At 41.8% G+C, this 17,929-nt stretch overlaps 1 protein-coding gene across 1 annotated transcript; it reads right to left on the bottom strand.

The window, feature by feature from the left end:
- Positions 1 to 328: 328 nt before the first annotated feature.
- Positions 329 to 3,461, bottom strand: LOC147884926 (QWRF motif-containing protein 4-like). The gene is made up of 7 exons (XM_087397234.1): positions 2,439 to 3,461; positions 1,941 to 2,078; positions 1,737 to 1,856; positions 966 to 1,082; positions 741 to 830; positions 540 to 647; positions 329 to 391 (listed from the first exon to the last, which is right to left on the bottom strand). Exons 1-7 carry the CDS (start codon positions 3,459 to 3,461, stop codon positions 329 to 331), a joined length of 1,659 nt encoding a protein of 552 aa, XP_087253360.1.
- Positions 3,462 to 17,929: the final 14,468 nt, after the last annotated feature.

The raw sequence follows: 17,929 nt of genomic DNA, 5'->3' as shown, positions 1-17,929 counted from the left end.
TACCTCCTAGATAAAACACCTAGTGGTCCATTTTGCATCAACTTCAAAGGATAAATTATTCATAATTGCCCTTCTACTTATTGAATCATGGGTCGCAAAGTATGGCTACAATATAGATGATCCCCTGTCAAGCGCATTATATGTCTAAGTGTATTCCATAATGATTTTGGTAAGCCTTCCTTTGGTAGTCATGAGTGGATAGAGCACTTGAGACTTCAGATATCAACAATGGGACAAAGAACAGAAGTTGGAAGATGTTAAAAGAATTTGATTGGATAATCGAAGGAATTATCCTGCTGCTAAAACTGAACTTAAGACCGTTGTTCCATTAGAAATGCATCTTGTCTTGTTCCACCTGAATGAGGTACATCCTCAAGCTGAGCTCCTCTGTCTGTAAAAGGAAGGCAACATTGAGAATATCTACAGATGCTGTAGACACTTTTACCATTTCTACAGTTTAACTTGGGGAATTTGCTCGTCTTTCCCCACACACACACACACAGAGAGACACAGAGAGAGAGAGAGACAGAGAGAGAGACCTCTAAAGCAGAGGCAGCAGCCATAAGTCCACAACATTCTTCCAAAGATGCCTTCTCATGAGCAACAGTTTTGGCAAGGTCTGACAGCAAGGAAGCTCCTATTTCTGCCTGCTCACAGCTAAAGTTATTAAAATGGCAGCAAGTTATTGATAGAGCAGCCAGCATGTAGATAAAAGTACGATCCCATCCAAAAGTGCCCACCTTAGGTAGAAACTTGCTTACAACCGCATTAACTGAATTCATAACATCAATGGAGAAATACAGGACTTCTGTCATTGCCTGCACGTCAATCTGCAGTGAAAAGGAACACTATCAGATAAGTTAGAGGATGTCTAGGATGCTAAAAGCACCACAGCCACATCATATGTATATTTCATTATCCAGCAAAACCACAGGACCTTGATACATGGAAGTATTAAGGCTGACCTTCAAACCTCCAATCAGGGGAACTCTTATAACGGCAGTTTCAAGGTCTTCCGTTAGTCCCATTAAAGCAGTGGAATGCAGTGGTTGCAGGGACTCCCATTCCTCCAACTGTGCAGCCTGAGAACAAAACCCCATAGCAAGTCATTTTAGGGACAAATAATTTGTCGATCAAGAAGGTGTATTAAACGGTCTACGTAAACGGGAAATGAGAAACTTCCATACGGAAAATGAGAAGCAATTAAACGGTCTGAGTAGACGAGAAAATGAGAGATGTCCAGCAGGAACGAATCCAGGGGCTTCCTTCAGGTTCTAATATGGCAGTAATACCCAATCATAAGCATTAAACTTCATTGAAGATTGCAGTTAGATGATGATTCATGGGCAACGTCATAGGCTAACTTTTGCTGCTTTTCAGACAGAGAATTGCTTGTGTTGGGGCATATCAGATTGAGCTTCACTGATAGATTGCCTGGAGTGTAGAAAGTTAATGGGAGAGGTTCACATTAAGCTGCTTTGACAGCAATGCTTTGCAGCCAATTGCCATAAAAATGATTCCATTGGATTCATACAGGTTGATCATCTTCACTGACAGATTGCAGGTTATAGGCTATGCCTATTAGATGATGTATGGGACAAAGTCGCACGAGTTTGGACAGGAATGATTTTGCATCCAGACATTTGGTTTGTATGATCAGCAGAGAGTGATAGAGGGAGGTGCCTTAAATGGGATGCAATCAATGAATTCAACTTGAAGACTTAAATTAAACTTACATGGGATGCAATCACTGAATTCAACTTGAGAACTTGTCTGATCTTGTTTTGTTGGCGTTGTTTTGTTGCTAGAGAAGCGAGCAGCTGAGATCTTCGTTGGAAAACGGTGTGGAGCAAGCTCTGCGAATTAACAATCGTGTATTCAAAGGATACAGTAATGAGGTGATGATAACCATGGCGAGCTATAGATTACATCTCACTCACCTCCGCTAGATCTTTCTGTTTGTCTATGGCCTGCTCAGCGCTGGCATTCACAAACCTCCACTGCAACCATCGATTGTGCAGCAACCGCAGTCGATCTAGGGCCTCTTCTTGCAGCTGGCTCGTCCCCCTGGCAGTACGCTTTCGTGCATCCCAATCCATAGTGAAGAGTGCAGCCTGCGCAAGATTGCCTTGGCGACCATTTAGAGACAAATGAGAGCACAATACCGGCTGCTGCGCTCTTCTTGGTCTCGTGGGGCTTGCCCAGCCTTTCGACGGAGGAGGATTAGCAGCTTGAATTGATGATCTAGCTGCCTGGGAGCTGGAAGGAGGAGACAGATCAGGAGATTGAGGCGTCGAAGGGCCTGTGGATTGGGAGGCACGATCAGGAGTTATGGATCGCGATGTAGAAACACATCCAGAGCTCTCCGTATCGATCATATTCCATATTCCATAGTCCTCCGTAGCTTTCGCATTCCGTAAGCTCCCCGATTCTCTTGCCCTCGGATTTTCTTCCGAGGTACCGGAATCATCAGCTTTCGAACCTCTTCCGTCGCTTTTGGAGTCTCCTACGAAATTAGAGTAAATCCGTCGGACGACTCTCGATTTGATTCCTTCGATAATGGATCCAGACGGATTTCGCACTTCCATCGACTTGTCTACTTTTCCACTCCTTCCAAAAGATGAGACTCGACGCAAGGAGATTTCCTTCTCTACGCTGAGGTCCACGCTCCTGCTTATAATGAAGGAGACCTTCGCATGATTGCCAATACCAGGCCACCTGCTGTGTTGATCAATTCTGGAGCTCAACTTCTGGTAAGGCGTAGAGTTCTCCAGCTGGTGATCCGATCCAGGCTGAGTACGATGCGAGGGCGTTCTCTTCCTTTCAGGTGTTCCTGCGCGTTCCAGGTCCTTACCTCGCTGCGGCAGAGCCTTGGCAGCTGGATCCGATGCTTGTCGGGCGCCATTCTGAGTGGGTTTAAGTGTGAGTTCGGCAGCTGATTCCCTTTCGTGCTCCAATTTTCTGTCCACAGGTCCATTTGAGGATGCACTGGAGGTGTCGGATTGCAACGACGAAGACAAGCTAATTGTGGAAGGCCAAAGGCCCTCGAAACCACGCCCCGGCAATCTCCTCTTGGCAGAGAGAGGCTTGGAGCTGCAATCCGGCGAGGTATTGGGAATCTTGTTTTCAGCAGCGAAGGAGCAGGATGATCTGCGCCTTTGTTCTAGCATCGACGTGCTCCTGCTCGGATTTGGCGAGGGGCTTTGGCCTCTGCTCGGAGATGGGAACCTTTGCGCTGTGACCGCAGCTGCATTAGCAGATGAAATTGTCGCAGCCTCGTATAAGCGCCATGCTGCAACCTCCGGTTGAGTGCGGCCTCTTTTCGTAGTCCCGGCACCGTCGCCAGAATCCCTTGCGCGATGCTCATTGAAGCTCTTGCTCTGCAGCAGCCTCCGCATTCCATGACCACCTCGCTTTGCTGGAGCAGTTTCTGCAGACGATGACATGTCCCCCGCCACCATTGCGGCTGCCTAGCTCGCTGCAGAATCATGCAACAACGCAGATCGCTCGCAGTATGTATCCTAAATGCTCGCCTACATTTTCGATGCTTGGAGCCGGTACTGCGGCACCCTCTTCGAATTCACCATGATCGTCCCTCAATCACACAATGCAGCTCAACGTTTCACATTTTCCTCTTAGCCGCTCGGCTGCAATTCGTAGAGTTGAATGCTTCGTATCGTCCTTTATTTTGCGAATCATCTGTCGCCCGATACTTGGTGCAGCTCCGAGAAAGAATTTCTGGCTTAGAACGTCAATTCGTGCACATCAATGCAATTTTTCTGCCAAATTACATCGTGGAAATCGTGAGCAGCAGTCTACAACACACTTTCCATCACCGAAAGGAAGCTAGCTGGTGTACTGATTACCGTCTGCCCGGCTTTAGCGAGAGATTCTCTCAGCTGGCTCGGTGGGAAGCTTTCCTTGTCGGGTTTTTCCAAGCTGGTGGATCGACCAAAGGAAGCTAGCGTATAGATGGGATGATGTAAAGTCTCCGGTTGTGAGAGAGGCTGGGCGATAAAGATGGGAGGGGATTGTGGAAGGATTTCTGGCGGCAGCTGTGAGAGAGAATGAGAGGAATGGGAGATGAAAATGCGTAACGGAAAAACAGAAAAGGATGGGATTGAATGGAAAAACGGACAAGGATGGGATTGAATGGGTTGGAGAAGGAGCTGTGTGGCTATGGCGGAAGGTGAAGGTGTGTGGCTATGGCGATGAAGAAGCCCAAAAGCAGGCAACTGCTCGAGTTGTTCATTCTGTTATGACAGGGATGACCGGTTTTACCGGCTCTCACGGGCCCCGCCCGTCCCCCCCATTCCTCCACCACTACCCTGCCTCACCCCTTCCCCCCGGTCACCCGGTCACCTTCTCTCCCTAATTACCCAAGCGACACAAGCTCCACTAACCCTTCCTCCCTCTCAAAACTCCTCAACTCTCCTCTCCATGGTGCAACTCTCTCCCTTTCGTTTTGAAATTCCAATTGGCTCACACTCTCTTCTTTGCAAGACGAAACTCTCTTCTCTATGTAGGTTGTTGCAACACCTCCCCTTTCCTGTAGCTTTGCTTTCACCTCCCCTTTTATTTAGCCTTACTAGCTTCTATTCATCCACTTAGCAAAGGGAATGGGCTATCAAGCTCTCAAATACATGTGATGTCCTCTCAAATAAACCTTTGTACTTTTTAATTGAATTGGTCTTATTTTTTAAGACCAATTCAATTCAAAAGTACAAAGATTTATTTGAGAGGACTCCTCTGAGTCCTCTAAGTACAATGTGTTTAGTTAAACGGAAACACATGTAAGCAATTGCACCAACCTGCACCTACTAGGTTTGATAAAATTGCACCAACCTGCACCTACTAGGTTTGATAAAAGCAATAAAAAACTAAACACATTGTACTTAGAGGACTCACAGGAGTCTTCTCAAATAAACCTTTGTACTTTTTAATTGAATTGGTCTTAAAAAATAAGACCAATTCAATTAAAAAGTACAAAGGTTTATTTGAGAGGACTTCACATGTATTTGAGAGCTTGATAGCCCATTCCCTTTACTACGCTGATGAATAGAATGTATTGCTCCAAGAGTCAAACTTTCTCAAAGACTAATTATGATGTCAACAAATACCTTGCAAGAGTTTCATAGAGTTTCATATTGTATATGCCAGAGGCCATTCCAGCCCCTACTTGCTATACATCATTGTTATCAATGGATCACAATCATTGAAGATACTCATGGAATAAGAGAGAGTTTTTTGCAAGTCTCTTTGTCTTTGCACAATGGATTTTACTTCAAATGGTCCAAAATAAGTGCTAGTAACTAAAATTGAAACTCAAGAAATTATATAGCTATACTCTATAGTCAATATATTTCATTCTTCGATGAAACCTTTCATTCTTTGCTAGAGCTCTCCCTCTCTTGGCACCTATGGGCAAACAAATAATAGTTCTCATTTTGTGTTAATGATTCGAGTCTTTGCTAGTGCTCCTCATGAGTTCTCTGTCCATGAGCAAAACACTCTCATATGTTACCTCACTTCACTAGAGATATTACTACAAAAATGTCCATATTTAATATGAGTAGAGAAGAGGCTAATGGCCATAAATGAATAAGCAATGTGAGTATAAAAGGACTAGGCAAAGCAACCACCTGTAAAGAGATTAGATGCTTTAGGAAATATCATATGCTCTACCAACGAAAGAAGCATTCGACTACAAGGCAAGATTGGAGCTTTTTTTTTAATAAATAAATTAAAAGGCCAAGTATATTAGATAAGCAAAAAGCGAATTATAAAACTTGGTCTATGTTTGGGCTAGCCGCCTTAGACTTGCATTGCATACAACGATTACATCAAGAGACATTTAATTCCTAAAAGTGCATGGCTGACTATTGGATCCCAACACGTGGTCAGCACACTGAAATCTTGAAGGTAGAGAGCCACCGTGGCGGCAAGAGCCGTGCTCTTAGAAAAACCGCAGCATTGATCAAGTGCCATGACGTAGCTAGCATTGAGGGAAGCATGCGGTCACCCAGAAGTACCAACCTCCACTGTGGGCCGATGGAGAATTTATGCATAAGGCCTAATGCCCGAACTGCCTTTTCCACTTTGAACCAGACCTCCCTTACAATAAGACACCCCCAGAATAGATGACGCATGGTCTCAAGTGCTTTGTTGTGAAAGGGGCACGTTGGATTCACCTACAGCCTTCTGGCACTCTTCGCCCTTACCGGTAGCCAGCCGTTGATTGCCTTCCAAAGAATGTATCTGGCTTTCCCGCTTGAGCATCCCCACCAAATCTCCTTGAACCGAGCTCTCCACCAAGCAACGCTCCTCTTGATGCCCCATTTTCTATTCAACTCTATCTAACGTAGCTATTTCTGCCAGACTTGATTGTACATGCACTTAGCCCCATCACTTTCCTGGGGGGGGTTTTGCCTAGGCACCATTGGTTGGCCTTCCATTTGGACGACGGGATCATGTTTGTGGGCCAAGCTTCGGGGGTCCTATCCAACACCGATTGTGCTAAATCTCTCTCCTTGTCTACTCGGGGTGTTCACCTTAAAGTGGGAAATTCAAGTAAACCATAAATTTGGGTGTTCCAACCAAGTCCAAGGGAATTCCCAAGGTCAAAAAAACCAAATATACCCTCGATGTACTTATACCTTTCCTTGACCTCCTGTTGGCATTTTCCAATTATCAGTATCACAATCATGAAATGGACCTTAAGATAAAGGTCCACTAATCATGAAATGGAACCCTCAGTTTTCATTTCAAAGTAAGTTATGCCCATAAACCTGCAAGATAAAATCATAAGGGGGTCTCTAATTCATGCATCATCATCGTTATTCCATTTATAAGTAGAAAGGACTATCTTGCCAAGGGGTGTTATAATGAATCGCAAACCAATGGGGACATATAAGGCCTATCATGAGAATAAAGCTTCTCCAACAATAAATAACCAATCACACTCCAAGAAGTCATAAACTTTCTTACACTAGTGATGAATCACATTCCAATAGGGCCAACACACATCTTCTTATGACCCATAAAACATCTTCTTATAGCCCAATGAAATTAATCATTGCCCCATGAGGTCCACAATTCCCCATCGGTCTCGATATAGAAAATCACAATGGCTGAAGACCATCTACTCCTAACAAGATCATATATTTAAGCAACATCCAATCTATCAGGGACTAACCCAAGTTGGTAATAAAATTTTGATAGTAATAGCCCAAGGACTTACCTAGCCAAGGGGATATAAAGAAATTCCAATGGTAGGGAACTTCAAAAGATTTTCCAAGGAAAAATCCCTTTCAACTATAATCAATCTAGGCCCAAGAGGGCAAGATTATATCCTCTCATGATCTACAAAACCCTACTAAAAGGCTCCAAACACCAAACCATATGCAAAGAAAGAATTAAGTATTCCTGGCATCTTCTAAGCAAATCATATATCATAATAACAAAAGCATCTCTATTTTCAAATGACATAACATCCAAACCAAGTTCCAATGCACAATCTCTTTCACACCTATTTCATTAATTTTGGACTTTTTGTGTTGTTTTTGGACGAAGCCCAAAAATCCTTCCCAAATGAAAACTTTACTTTGTGAAAATATCCTTCCCAAATCAAAATTTTACTTTCTAAAAATATTCTTCCCAAATCAAAAGTTCACTTTGTGGCACTATCATATTCACATAAAAATATTGTTTTTTCAATCTATACTTTTGCACCAACATGCAAGAATTTGAAATAATCCTATGTTAGAAATTCTAGCTATATCTAAGTTATTTGTTAATTTAATTATTTTTAATATTTTTCCTTGACGTGATAAATTATAAATCCATGAAAGGAGACTTAAATATTTCATGAAAATAACATTGTCACTCGCAATATGCAAGAAAAAAGACATGATGCCATAAGACCCAAGTTTTGTATTGAACCAAAGAGGTATAATAGCAATTATAGCTATTATTATATGATTACATTGAGAGATGTTGCTCTCAGCTAGAGTCTTTATATCCAAAATGATATAGATTGAACATATGTTTACAATTTAAATTGTTGCTCTTAAAGAGCCTCAATTCATGCCATTTGCATAATTTGACTCCCCATTTTCTTATTGCTCAATGTCATGATAGTCCCTTGCCAGGTGCCATCTGCATAATTTGACTCCCACTTGTCTTGCCAAGCCTTGCCCCTTGGGTGCATTGACTCCCCATTGTCTTATTGCTCAATGCGATAGTTCCTTGCCAGGTGCCATCTGCATTAACTCCCTATTGTCTTGCCAAGCCTTGACCCTTGGGTGACATCCAGTGCAAAATATAGGTGCCATCTGCATTAACTCCCACAAGTTATCTTGCCAAGCCTTGCCCCTTGGGCGCATTGACTCCCCATTGTCTTATTGCTCAATGTGATAGTCCCTTGCCAGGTGCCATTTGCATTAACTCCCTATTGTCTTGGCAACCCTTGACCCTTGGGTGACATCCAGTGCATATTTTGACTCTCATTTGACATAGGAGGTGATGACTCTGATTATAATTGTCTTGGATTGGCTTCTTGCCTAGTACCCAAATAAAATCCTTCAATGGACTTCAATACAAAGCTTTAATCATGGACATTCTTCATTTGCGCTGTCTCCTTCTACTTCCTCCATGGCGAGCATCCTTAAAAATTCATGTATATGCAAAATAGTTTGTTGTGGTATTTTTATTTTTCCTTCTACCTCATATCCCATGCGCTTCTTTGATTTCTTTGCCCTTGAATGCCAAGACACTATGATTGTCTCCGTTGAAACTTGAGAGATCGCTTCATCATTTGGGACCCACTCCTTCATTATACAATTAGTATACAATGTGTTGTTATCCATATTCTCCTTCCTGCCCTTTGGCTCATACTATACCACTGTAAATGTTGTAGCTCTCCCTTGGTCATCTCTTTGCACATCAACTACTTTTGCAACCCAAAACTTCACATTCTCATATTCATCATCCGATGGCCGAACCACAACAAAACAATCGACCTCTATATCTACTTGTGGCATTAACTCTTTCTTCTTCGGTCCACAATATGGATGTGGGAGTAATGATACAAATTCATTTTCAAAGTCTGGAGCTGGGCGCAAATCGTTATGAACATTTGGCCAAAACATATTGCATTGTTCCTTGACATCCTTTGAGCCTCGCATTCTCTCAAGGTCCTTTATTAAATTTCGTGTCTTGTTAATTACAGTGGTAGTGTGTTCTCTCCAAGTAGGCTTCGAATCAGGATATCTCCAGAGCATTTCCTCCTTGTATGTAATAAATGCTTTTAATCCTTCTATTTCACAGTTAGACCTCTCATTGAATTCTTGTATAGGAGCCCATGTTGGATACCTTTCCTTGCTGGGAATTGAAGTTAAGAGACTGTAAGGTTCTTCAGGTTCCCATTTTGTATCATGAGAATACTGTTGCCATTGCATTACGGGTTTTTCATCTTAAAAAAAAAAACTAAAGTAGTGTGGATTGGTATGACCTATCAATGCATCACCACCCGTTTGTATGAAAGGTAGAATGAAGCTCTTCCAATCATACATTCTTTCGAGCCTCTCACATACTGTACTTTCCTTACGACCACCAACTTGCCTGCCACATCTTCTTACCAAGTCATCTATTGTCTCCACATCCTTGCATTTAAGCTCCCTTGAGACTATGCTAAAAACCTGATCGATATCCTCATGTGTATGCCCAACATACAAAAATCCACATTTGACCTCATTAAAGATTCGATGAGCAAACATGAGTACATTCTTATTTTCTCGCCAGCAATTATCAGCTTGTATTCTCAAAGTCGGTGGTAGGCGACCTTTTTCTGGATGTACATTGCGAATTGCCTTCATAATAGATGTTACAACTTGATTGCTATCATGTAGATGCAAGGAATCAATCCATATATCTGCAAAGAACTTAATTCCATGCACTAACACTCCACATAGATGTGTCTTTAGAAAGTGCTTTCCTTGTAATTTAGGTGGAGTGGCAACAAAACGAGGCAATGCTGTTGTATTCTGATCCATGCCATCTACAATAAGGCACATGTAGTCATCGGGATGTGAAATAGCTTGCTCCTTCCAAAATGCATATTTTTGTCTGGAATGTCGAATAAGGTCATGATGAGATTTTCAGTTTTTTTTGTATAATTCCCTTTGATTTGGACATGTTACACTCTCAATCGCTTGCTTTAAATCATCACAGACATTGCACTTTGACATTTTTTGCCTCCTTGGGATTTTAACATATCCAAAGTTCTTCTTCCAAAGAGTATACAAAGTATGAGAAGAAGCTACGGCATCCCCTCTTTGCCTTTGCTTTTCTGCAATAGAGTCAAATACTTCGAGCTTTGTCAAGCCCATTGGAAGGTGCATTTCAGTGATCGCATCACCGTTAGGGAGTTTGGTAGATATATGGGGTTGAGGTAAAGCATTTTCATGTATGAAGTCTTGCAAAATTGCTGCTGCCCTGACAGTTGAGATTCTTGATTTGGACCTTCCTCTATTACCGTGAATGCTAAATTTGTTGCCACCCTTTTCCTTGGTGACTAAATCCCAATATGTACCATGGGATAATCCAGTAATATTGCGATATGCTTTATTGCAAATCCTTTTTCCATTTACGAGAGGTTTTACCTTTTGTCTTGAACTTAGCCTTTTATTGCCATTCTGAAGAAAGCAAGAGAGACTTGTGAGAAGGTATTCATTTCTTTCACTTCCTCTTCTTTGCCACACGTGTCCTCTACATTCCCTGATGTTTGCAAGATCAATGAAGTGCATACATCTTCACTTGCAACATAGATATCCCAATGCATTTAACATGTTCTCCTCCTTCATTACTCTCTTCATCTTTGGTTACTTTTGTGGATCTGCTTGGATTCGCTTTCTCTTCATGCATATGTATGACCGTTTTCGTTCCTCGTGCACATTGTTATGAGATTGTTATCTGTATTTATGCACTTCTTCTCCTCACATTTGTTTGTAACCAAGCATCCATGATTGGTCGTTGCATCCTTGGCCATATCACAATCAAAGTTAAATATTGAATAATCCTCTGTTGATCTCATCCTTGTTTTTAACATACTCTTAGGACCATTCAATGAATTCAATATTCTACGAGAGTATTGAGAACCTTGAAACTCTTCCACTCCTGAGAGAACATCACTCATTGGGACATCTTGCATGGCTTTCACAAATCCACAAGCTTGATTGACACCAGGTTTGTTAATATGCATGAACTCATCCACACTTGACAAGACATCACTATTGAAACCTTTGCCCTTCTCACTGTGCAAGAATTCATCCATCCCAGATAAGGCTTCGCTTCTAAAGTCATTATGTTTCTCGGAACCAATGAACTCATCCACTCCAGATAAGATGTCACTTCTATAATTGAGTATATTGAAATCATCCACATTTGAAGTGATAGAGCCTGGCACATGGGCACGCTTTTTAGGTCCTTTGATATTGTAGTATACCTTGTCTTTATCATTGAAAACCACGTGCCTCTTTCTCATGTTTAAAAATTGCATGCTCCATCTCATATTCTTGCCTACCTCATAGTAGGGATCACATAAGGATGTGATGTTATGAACCATACCATCATCAGTGACTTTTAAAATCCTCATCTGTGCAAATGACCATTGCTCCACTTGTTCAAATCCCAATACTTCACCTTCTGCTACAGTCTTATTTGCAAATGATCTCATTTGTAAAATGTCCCCTATAGTAAAATCCAAGGTGGTGCACTTTGTATTCTTGATAATGTCTGTTGCAAAAGTCTCATCTTTGTCCCATGCTATAAATGATTTGTTGGATGTATTGTAGGGCATAACATCTCCAAGTGTTTCCATATCTCCACATTTATACTTTAGCTCAACATGTGCGCTAAGAATCTTTGATACAATAACTACCACCTTATCTTCACCAAGTCTTCGAAAGTGGCAAACTGAATTGGGATCACTATCATGGATTGTAGCAAATGCAACTACTTCTCTTTTGCTACATAAAATCACATCCATCCCTAGAACAAAATCTATAGCCATCTCCTTTGTGAGAGTCCTTCGAAAATTAGTGTGCCCATCGGATATGATTTGCATGGTCGATCGAGCATTAAATACCATTTTTGCCTTAGTCTCATGCACATGCGTAAAAAAACATGCTGCTAGGTGTTATCCGATCAAGTACTTATGCGATGGGAATGCCACTTTGCATGTAAGTCAATTCCACCTAGTTGAAGGTGTGTGCAAAGTATCGTGCCCATCGGATATGCTTTGCATTGTCGATCAAGCATAAAACACCGTTTTTACCTTAGTGTCATGCACAATCATATAAAAACACGACCGTAGGTGTGTTATTCAAACAAGTACTTATTGGATGGGGGCCCCACTTTGCACGCAAGTCCGTTTCAACTACATTGAGGTGCGTGCAAAGTATTGTCACCATCGGATATGCTTTGCATGGTCGATCACGCATTATACACCATTTTTTCCCTAGTGATATGCACATCCACAAAAAAAAACGCCCTTAGGTGTGTTATCTGACGAAGTACTTATCGGATGTGTGTGCCTCTTTGAGAACATTTCAATACCACCTAGGTTGAGGTGTAAGAAAAGTGTTGTGCCCATCGGATATCCTTTGCATGGTTGATCGAGCATTAAATACTATTTTTGCTCTAGTGTCATGCACATCTGTAAAAAAACACGCTACTAGGTATGTTATCCGATCAAGCACTTATGGGATGGGTGTGCCACTTTGCATGTAAGTCAATTCCACCTAGTTGAAGGTGTGTGCAAAGTATTGTGCCCATCGGATATGCTTTGCATTGTCGATCAAGCATAAAACACCATTTTCGCGTTAGTGTCATGCACAACCATGAAAAAACACGGACGTAGGTGTGTTATTCAAACAAGTACTTATCGGATGGGGGCTCCACTTTGCACGCAAGTTTGTTTCAACTACGTTGAGGTGCATGCAACGTATTGTCACCATCGGATATGCTTTTCATGGTCGATCACGCATTATACACCATTTTTTCTCTAGTGATATGCACATCCGCGAAAAAACATGCCCTTAGGTGTGTTATCTGACCAAGTACTTATCAGATGGGTGTGTCTCTTTGCGAACATTTCAATACCACCTATGTTAAGGCATACAAAAAGTGTTGTGTCCATCGGATATCCTTTGCATGGTCGATCGAGCATTAAATACTATTTTTGCTCTAGTGTCATGCACATCCGTAAAAAAACACGCTGCTAGGTATGTTATCCGACCGAGCACTTATGGGATGGGAGTGCCACATTGCATGTAAGTCAATTCCACCTAGTTGAATGGGTGTGCAAAGTATTGTGCCCATCGGATATGCTTTGCATTGTCGATCAAGCATAAAACACCATTTTTGCCTTAGTGTCATGCACAACCATGAAAAAACACGGTCCTAGGTGTGTTAAACAAACAAGTACTTATCGGATGGGGGCTCCACTTTGCACGCAAGTCCGTTTCCACTACATTGAGGTGCGTGCAAAGTATTGTCACCATCGGATATGCTTTGCATGCTCGATCACGCATTATATACGGTTTTCTCCCTAGTAATATGCACATCCACAAAAAAACACGCCCTTAGGTGTGTTATCTTACCAAGTACTTATCGGATGGGTGTGCCTCTTTGAGAACATTTTGATACCACCTAGTTTGCAGTGTAGGAAAAGTATTGTGCCCATCAGATATCCTTTGCATGGTCGATCGAGCATTAAATACTATTTTTGCTCTAGTGTCATGCACATCCATAAAAAAAACACACTGCTAGGTATGTTATCTGATCAAGCACTTATGGGATGGGCGTGCCACTTTGCATGTAAGTCAATTCCACCTAGTTGAAGGTGTGTGCAGAGTATTGTACCCATCGGATATGCTTTGCATTGTCGATCAAGCATAAAACACCGTTTTTGCCTTAGTGTCATGCATAACCATATAAAAACACGGCCGTAGGTGTATTATTCAAACAAGTACTTATCGGCTGGGGCTCCACTTTGCACGCAAGTCCATTTCAACTACGTTGAGGTGCGTGCAAAGTATTGTCACCATCGGTTATGCTTTGCATGGTCGATCACGCATTATACACCATTTTTTCCCGAGTGATATGCACATCCGCAAAAAAACACGCCCTTAGGTATGTTATCTGACCAAGTACTTATTGGATGGGTGTGCCTCTTTGAGAACATTCCAATACCACCTAGGTTGAGGCGTACAAAAAGTGTTGTGTCCATCAGATATCCTTTGCATGATCGATCGAGCAATAAATACTATTTTTGCTCTAGTGTCATGCACATCCGTAAAAAAACACGCTGCTAGGTATGTTATCTGATCATGCACTTATGGGAAGGGAGTGCCACTTTGCAAGTTAGTCAATTCCACCTAGTTGAAGGTGTGTGCAAAGTATTGTGCCCATCGGATATGCTTTGCATTATCGATCAAGCATAAAACAACGTTTTTGCCTTAGTGTCATGCACAAGCATGAAAAAACACGGTCCTAGGTGTGTTAATCAAACAAGTACTTATCGGATGGGGGCTCCACTTTTCATGCGAGTCCGTTTCAACTACCTTGAGGCGCACGCAAAGTATTGTCACCATTGGATATGATTTGCATGGTCGATCACGCAGTATACACCATTTTTTCCCTAGTGATATGCACATCCGCAAAAAAACATGCCCTTAGGTGTGTTATCTGACCAAGTACTTATCGGATTGGTGTGCCTCTTTGAGAACATTTCAATACCACCTAGGTTGCAGTGTAGGAAAAGTGTTGTGCCCATCGGATATCCTTTGCATGGTCAATCGAGCATTAAATACTATTTTTGCTTTAGTGTCATGCACATCCGTAAAAAAAACACGCTGCTAGGATGTTATCCGATCAAGCACTTATGGGATGGGTGTGCCACTTTGCATGTAAGTCAATTCCACCTAGTTGAAGGTGTGTGCAAAGTATTGTGCCCATCGGATACGCTTTGCATTGTCGATCAAGCATAAAACATCGTTTTTGCCTTAGTGTCATGCACAACCATGAAAAAACACGATCCTAAGTGTGTTAATCAGACCTTGGTACTTATCGGATGGGGGCTCCAGTTTGCACGCGAGTCTATTTCAACTAGTTGAGATGTGTGCAAAGTATTTTCACCATCAGATATGCTCTATATGGTCGATTACGCATTATACAACATTTTTCCCGTAGTGATATGCACATCCGCAAAAAAACACGCCCTTAGGTGTGTTATCTGACCAAGTACTTATCAGATGGGTGTGCCTCTTTGAGAACATTTCAATACCACCTAGGTTAAGGCGTAGGAAAAGTATTTTGCCCATCGGATATGCTTTGCATGGTCGACCAAGCATTTAAATACCATTTTTGCCTTAATGTCATGCACATCCGTAAAAAAACACGCTGCTAGGTGTGTTATCTGATCGAGTACTTATGCGATGGGAATGCCACTTTGCATGTAAGTCAATTCCACCTAGTTGAAGGTGTGTGCAAGGTATTGTGCCCATCGGATATGCTTTGCATTGTCGATCAAGCATAAAATGCCGTTTTTGCCTTAATGTCATGCACAACCATATAAAAACACGGCCGCAGGTGTGTTATTCAAACAAGTACTTATCGGATGGGGGCTCCACTTGCACGCAAGTTTGTTAGATAAAACACCGTTTTTGCCTTAATGTCATGCACAACCATATAAAAACACGGCCGCAGGTGTGTTATTCAAACAAGTACTTATCGAATGGGGGCTCCAATTTGCACACAAGTCCGTTTCAACTACGATGAGGTGCGTGAAAAGTATTGTTAGCATCGGATATGCTTTGCATGGTCGATCACGCATTATACACCATTTTCTCTCTAGTGATATGCACATCCGCAAAAAAACATACCCTTAGGTGTGTTATCTGATCAAGTACTTATCGGGGATGGGTGTGCCTCTTTGAGAACATTTCAATACCACCTAGGTTGAGGCATATGAAAAGTGTTGTGCCCATCAGATATCCTTTGCATGGTTGATCGAGCATTAAATACTATTTTTGCTCGTGTCATGCACATCCGTAAAAAAACATGCTGCTAGGTATGTTATCCGATGAAGCACTTATGGGATGGGAGTGCCACTTTGCATGTAAGTCAATTTCCACCTAGTTGAAGGTGTGTGCAAAGTATTGTGCCCATCGGATATGCTTTGCATTGTCGATCAAGCATAAAACACCATTTTTGCCTTAGTGTCATGGACAACCATGAAAAAACACGGTCCTAGGTGTGTTAATCAAACAAGTACTTATCAGATAGGGGCTCCACTTTGCACGCAAGTTTGTTTCAACTACGTTGAGGTGCGTGCAAAGTATTGTCACCATCGGATATGCTTTGCATGGTCGATCACACATTATATACACTGTTTTTTCCCTAGTGATATGCACATCCGCAAAAAAACACGCCCTTAGGTGTGTTATCTGACCAAGTACTTATCGAATGGGTGTGCCTCTTTGAGAAAATTTCAATACCACCTAGGTTGCAGTGTAAGAAAAGTGTTGTGCCCATCAGATATCCTTTGCATGGTCAATCGAGCATTAAATACTATTTTTGCTCTAGTGTCATGCACATCCGTAAAAAAACACGCTGCTAGGTATATTATCCGATCAAGCACTTATGGGATGGGCGTGCCACTTTGCATGTAAGTCAATTCCACCTAGTTGAAGGTGTGTGAAAAGTATTGTGCCTATTGGATATGCTTTGCATTGTTGATCAAGCATAAAACACCGTATTTGCCTTAGTGTCAAGCACATTTGTAAAAAAACACGGTCCTAGGTGTGGTATCGGATCAAGTACTTATCTAACCGACATGCCGCTTTTCATGCAACTCAATAACACCTAGGTTGAGGTGGGTGCAAAGTATTGTGCCCATCGGATGTACTTTGCATGATATATCACGTATTAAAGTCCGTTTGTGCCTCAAGGTCATGCACAATCATAAAAAAATACGCTTTTAGGTGAGTTATCGGACCAACTGCTTATCAGATGGGTGTACCACTTTGCATGCAATGCAATACCATAATTGTTGAGACTAATGCAAAGTATTGTGCCCATCGGATATGCTTTTCATTGTTGAACAAGCATTAAACACTGTTTTGGCCCTAGTGTCATGCACAACCGTCAAAAAATGCGGTCCTAGATATGTTATTCGACTAAGTACTTATGGGATGGGCATGCCACTTTGCATGTAAGTCAATAATACCTAGGTTGAGATGTGTGCAAAGTATTGTGATGATCGCATATGCGTTGCATTGTTGATTAAGCATAAATCTGTGTTTTTGCCTTAGTGTCATGGACAACAACCAATAAAAAACATGGTCCTAGGTGTGATATTCTAAAAAGTACTTGTCAGATGGGGGAGCCACTTTGCAAGAAAGTCAATTTCAACTAGGTTGATGTGCGTGCACAGTATTGTGTCTATCGGTTATGCTTTGCATGGGGGATCACACATTATACACCATTTTCCCCCTAGTGTTATGCACATCCGTCAAAGAACATGCTCTTAATAGGTATATTATCATACCAAGTACTTATTGAATGGGCGTTCCATTGCACATGGAATACCATACCACCGCTTTTGAGGCACATGCAAAGTATTGTGCCCATTGGATATGCTTTACATGGTAGATCAAGTATTAAATACCGTTTTTGGCCTTGGTGTCATGTACAACCGTCAAAAAACACGATCCTAGGTGTATTTTTCAAACAAGTACTTATCGAATGGGGATTCCACTTTGCACACAAGTCAATACTGGCTAGGTTGAGGAATGTGCAAAGTCTTGTGTCCATTGGATATATTTGCATAGTCGATCGCACATTATACACCATTTTGTTCCTAGTG

This window comes from Dipteris shenzhenensis, chromosome 26 (assembly GCF_047967505.1).
Source record: "Dipteris shenzhenensis isolate YYH24624 ecotype China chromosome 26, Dip_SZ_1.0, whole genome shotgun sequence".
NCBI classification, from domain to species: Eukaryota; Viridiplantae; Streptophyta; class Polypodiopsida; order Gleicheniales; family Dipteridaceae; genus Dipteris; species Dipteris shenzhenensis.
This window is presented reverse-complemented; position numbering and strand designations above follow the sequence as displayed.

Bases quoted from the DNA above. Each gene is read 5' to 3' on its own strand.
- LOC147884926 (XM_087397234.1), bottom strand. From the start codon at position 3,461: ATGGTGGCGGGGGACATGTCATCGTCTGCAGAAACTGCTCCAGCAAAG. The intron at 1,857-1,940 runs GTGAGTGAGATG...GTTAATTCGCAG, and splicing joins AACAGAAAGATCTAGCGGAG to AGCTTGCTCCACACCGTTTT. The intron at 392-539 runs GTCTCTCTCTCT...TTCCTTTTACAG, and splicing joins CTGCTGCCTCTGCTTTAGAG to ACAGAGGAGCTCAGCTTGAG.